The following is a 1846-nucleotide window of genomic DNA, read 5'->3' as shown; positions in this document are numbered from 1 at the left end:
CGTTCGTTGTGCAGAAATTTCCTCAACATGAGCAGCAGTCGCTCCTTCACACTTCTTGTCCCAAAAGTCTCGGCCAGTCGCAATGGTCACGTTTTCTGCAATGGTCCCCCATTGCGACTGGTCCGCAAACGGATTTAGGCTGACGACCTCGCGAAGAAGAGCGAGGTCGTCGCTGATGGTGGTACCGTACCCACCACATTACTTCTCATGCTGCCACTGCTGCTGGCATCGTCCGGGATATCCATGTTGTGCTCTGGGTGTGCACACTGCATGCGCCGCCATGCCTCCTTTCTCCGAGCTGGCTATCTTGGCTTGGCTTGGCTCGGCTGCGGCCATCTCGCACAGCTCACCTCTAGGTAGTGTGCGGGCAAACGCTAGCTTCACGCAAACGCAAAAGCGATCCCGTAAAGTGTTGGGCCCGGTAAGTGCATAGCCGGGCCCGGTAAACGGTAACATAAACACGGTAACGATATGCTATAACTCTCTAGTAGCAGCGACATGTTCGCTTTGGCAATGCCCCGAGTACCGAAGCTGGTATCACACTTGACTGCGACAACTTGCTTGCTCTCGGCGGTATCGTTGTGTGGTCGTCAGAGATTGCATAGTGCTGCTCTGTGCGGCTCGCTGTCTGTAGCAACGGCTCGCTGTGTCAAAAACGATACCAATTGCTCATGCAGGTTGACGACCGCGCCATACTCTTCAAGGAAGTCCATGCCGATAATCCGTTCTTTGGAACACTCTCGTAGCACGGCGAAGGAGCCAATGAAAGTTGAACCTCGGATCTTTATACGGCAGGTGCAGACGCCAAACCGGCGTCAGCACATGGCAACCAGCTGTGCCTATCTGCGGCCCATGCCAAGGTGTTAGAACCTTTCTGAGGGTCGTGGCTAGGTGGCTGCTCATGACCGAAAAGTCGGGGCCCTCCGGTATCCACGAGTGCTGACACGTCATAAGCCATCGTCGGCAACCAAGAATTTCGGCGGCGGAAGCAATTCTTTGACAACTCGTCGGTGAGGTGCTTGGTTGCCGTCGTCGATGGGGTCGTCGATGATGTCATCGGTGTGGTCGTCGACGCGGTCGTCGGTGGGGTCGGCGGTGGCATCGTCGTTGCGGTCGGCGGTGAGATTGTCTTTGAGGTCGGCGGGCTGGGGTCGTCGGCGTTAGGGTCATCGCATACAACCGTCGGATGGAGGCTGTTCCTCTCTGCTGCAGCGGCGGTCCTACACCCGGAGGCCGCCGTCCTTCAGTTTTCCCGGCAGGGGGTACGTGCGTCTGAATTGGCCAGCGGGATGAAAGGCAAAGAGTTTACAAACACGTAAGAATGTAATATAACGAAAAGAGAAAATATTGATGCACATATTTTGTGCAGGCAGTTTGCGGCATGCTGCGTACCAGCAGGTTGTCTGGTTAACGTGGAAGAGGCTGACGGAGAACACCCGGCGGATTCTACCAAGCTGTGTGCTGAGCGCTGTTCAAAAGAAGTACCATGCCAAAACTGGTTAATATACAGGCTTGAAGCATACAGGAACGCCCGAACGAGAGAAAGTAAACGGCACTGGCAGAAGATTACGTTGATCTGTGGTTCGTCAAAGCGCGGGCTGCAGCGAAGTGAAGCGCAGCCGAACGGCCGGCCGACTCTCCGTGAATGGCGTCACCTTCCGCCAGCTCTCCTCTCGGCCGTCCCCACCACCCGGTGCTTCCGGAAGCGATGAGGGTGTGCCGGCGGCGGGTTTTTAAGAAGCGATTGAAGCTCTGGTTTGCGGACAGAACCGGGAAAAAATTTACACACATGATTTTCAAGGTTTGAAAACCGTTTCAACTTCCCTTTAAGTGTCTCCTGCCTTCG

General features: G+C 55.3%; 1 protein-coding gene across 1 annotated transcript in view; it reads right to left on the bottom strand.

The window, feature by feature from the left end:
- Positions 1-947: 947 nt before the first annotated feature.
- Positions 948-1846, bottom strand: part of LOC144123334 (uncharacterized) — a 2778-nt gene continuing 1879 nt past the window's right edge. The window contains exon 3 of the mRNA XM_077656190.1: positions 948-1129. Within this exon, the coding sequence (XP_077512316.1) occupies positions 948-1129 (182 nt within the window). The remainder of the gene's footprint in view (positions 1130-1846) is intronic.

This window comes from Amblyomma americanum, chromosome 1 (assembly GCF_052857255.1).
Source record: "Amblyomma americanum isolate KBUSLIRL-KWMA chromosome 1, ASM5285725v1, whole genome shotgun sequence".
Classification (NCBI taxonomy): Eukaryota; Metazoa; Arthropoda; class Arachnida; order Ixodida; family Ixodidae; genus Amblyomma; species Amblyomma americanum.
Note: the sequence above shows the minus strand (reverse complement) of the source record. Positions and strands in the feature narration are given on the sequence as shown.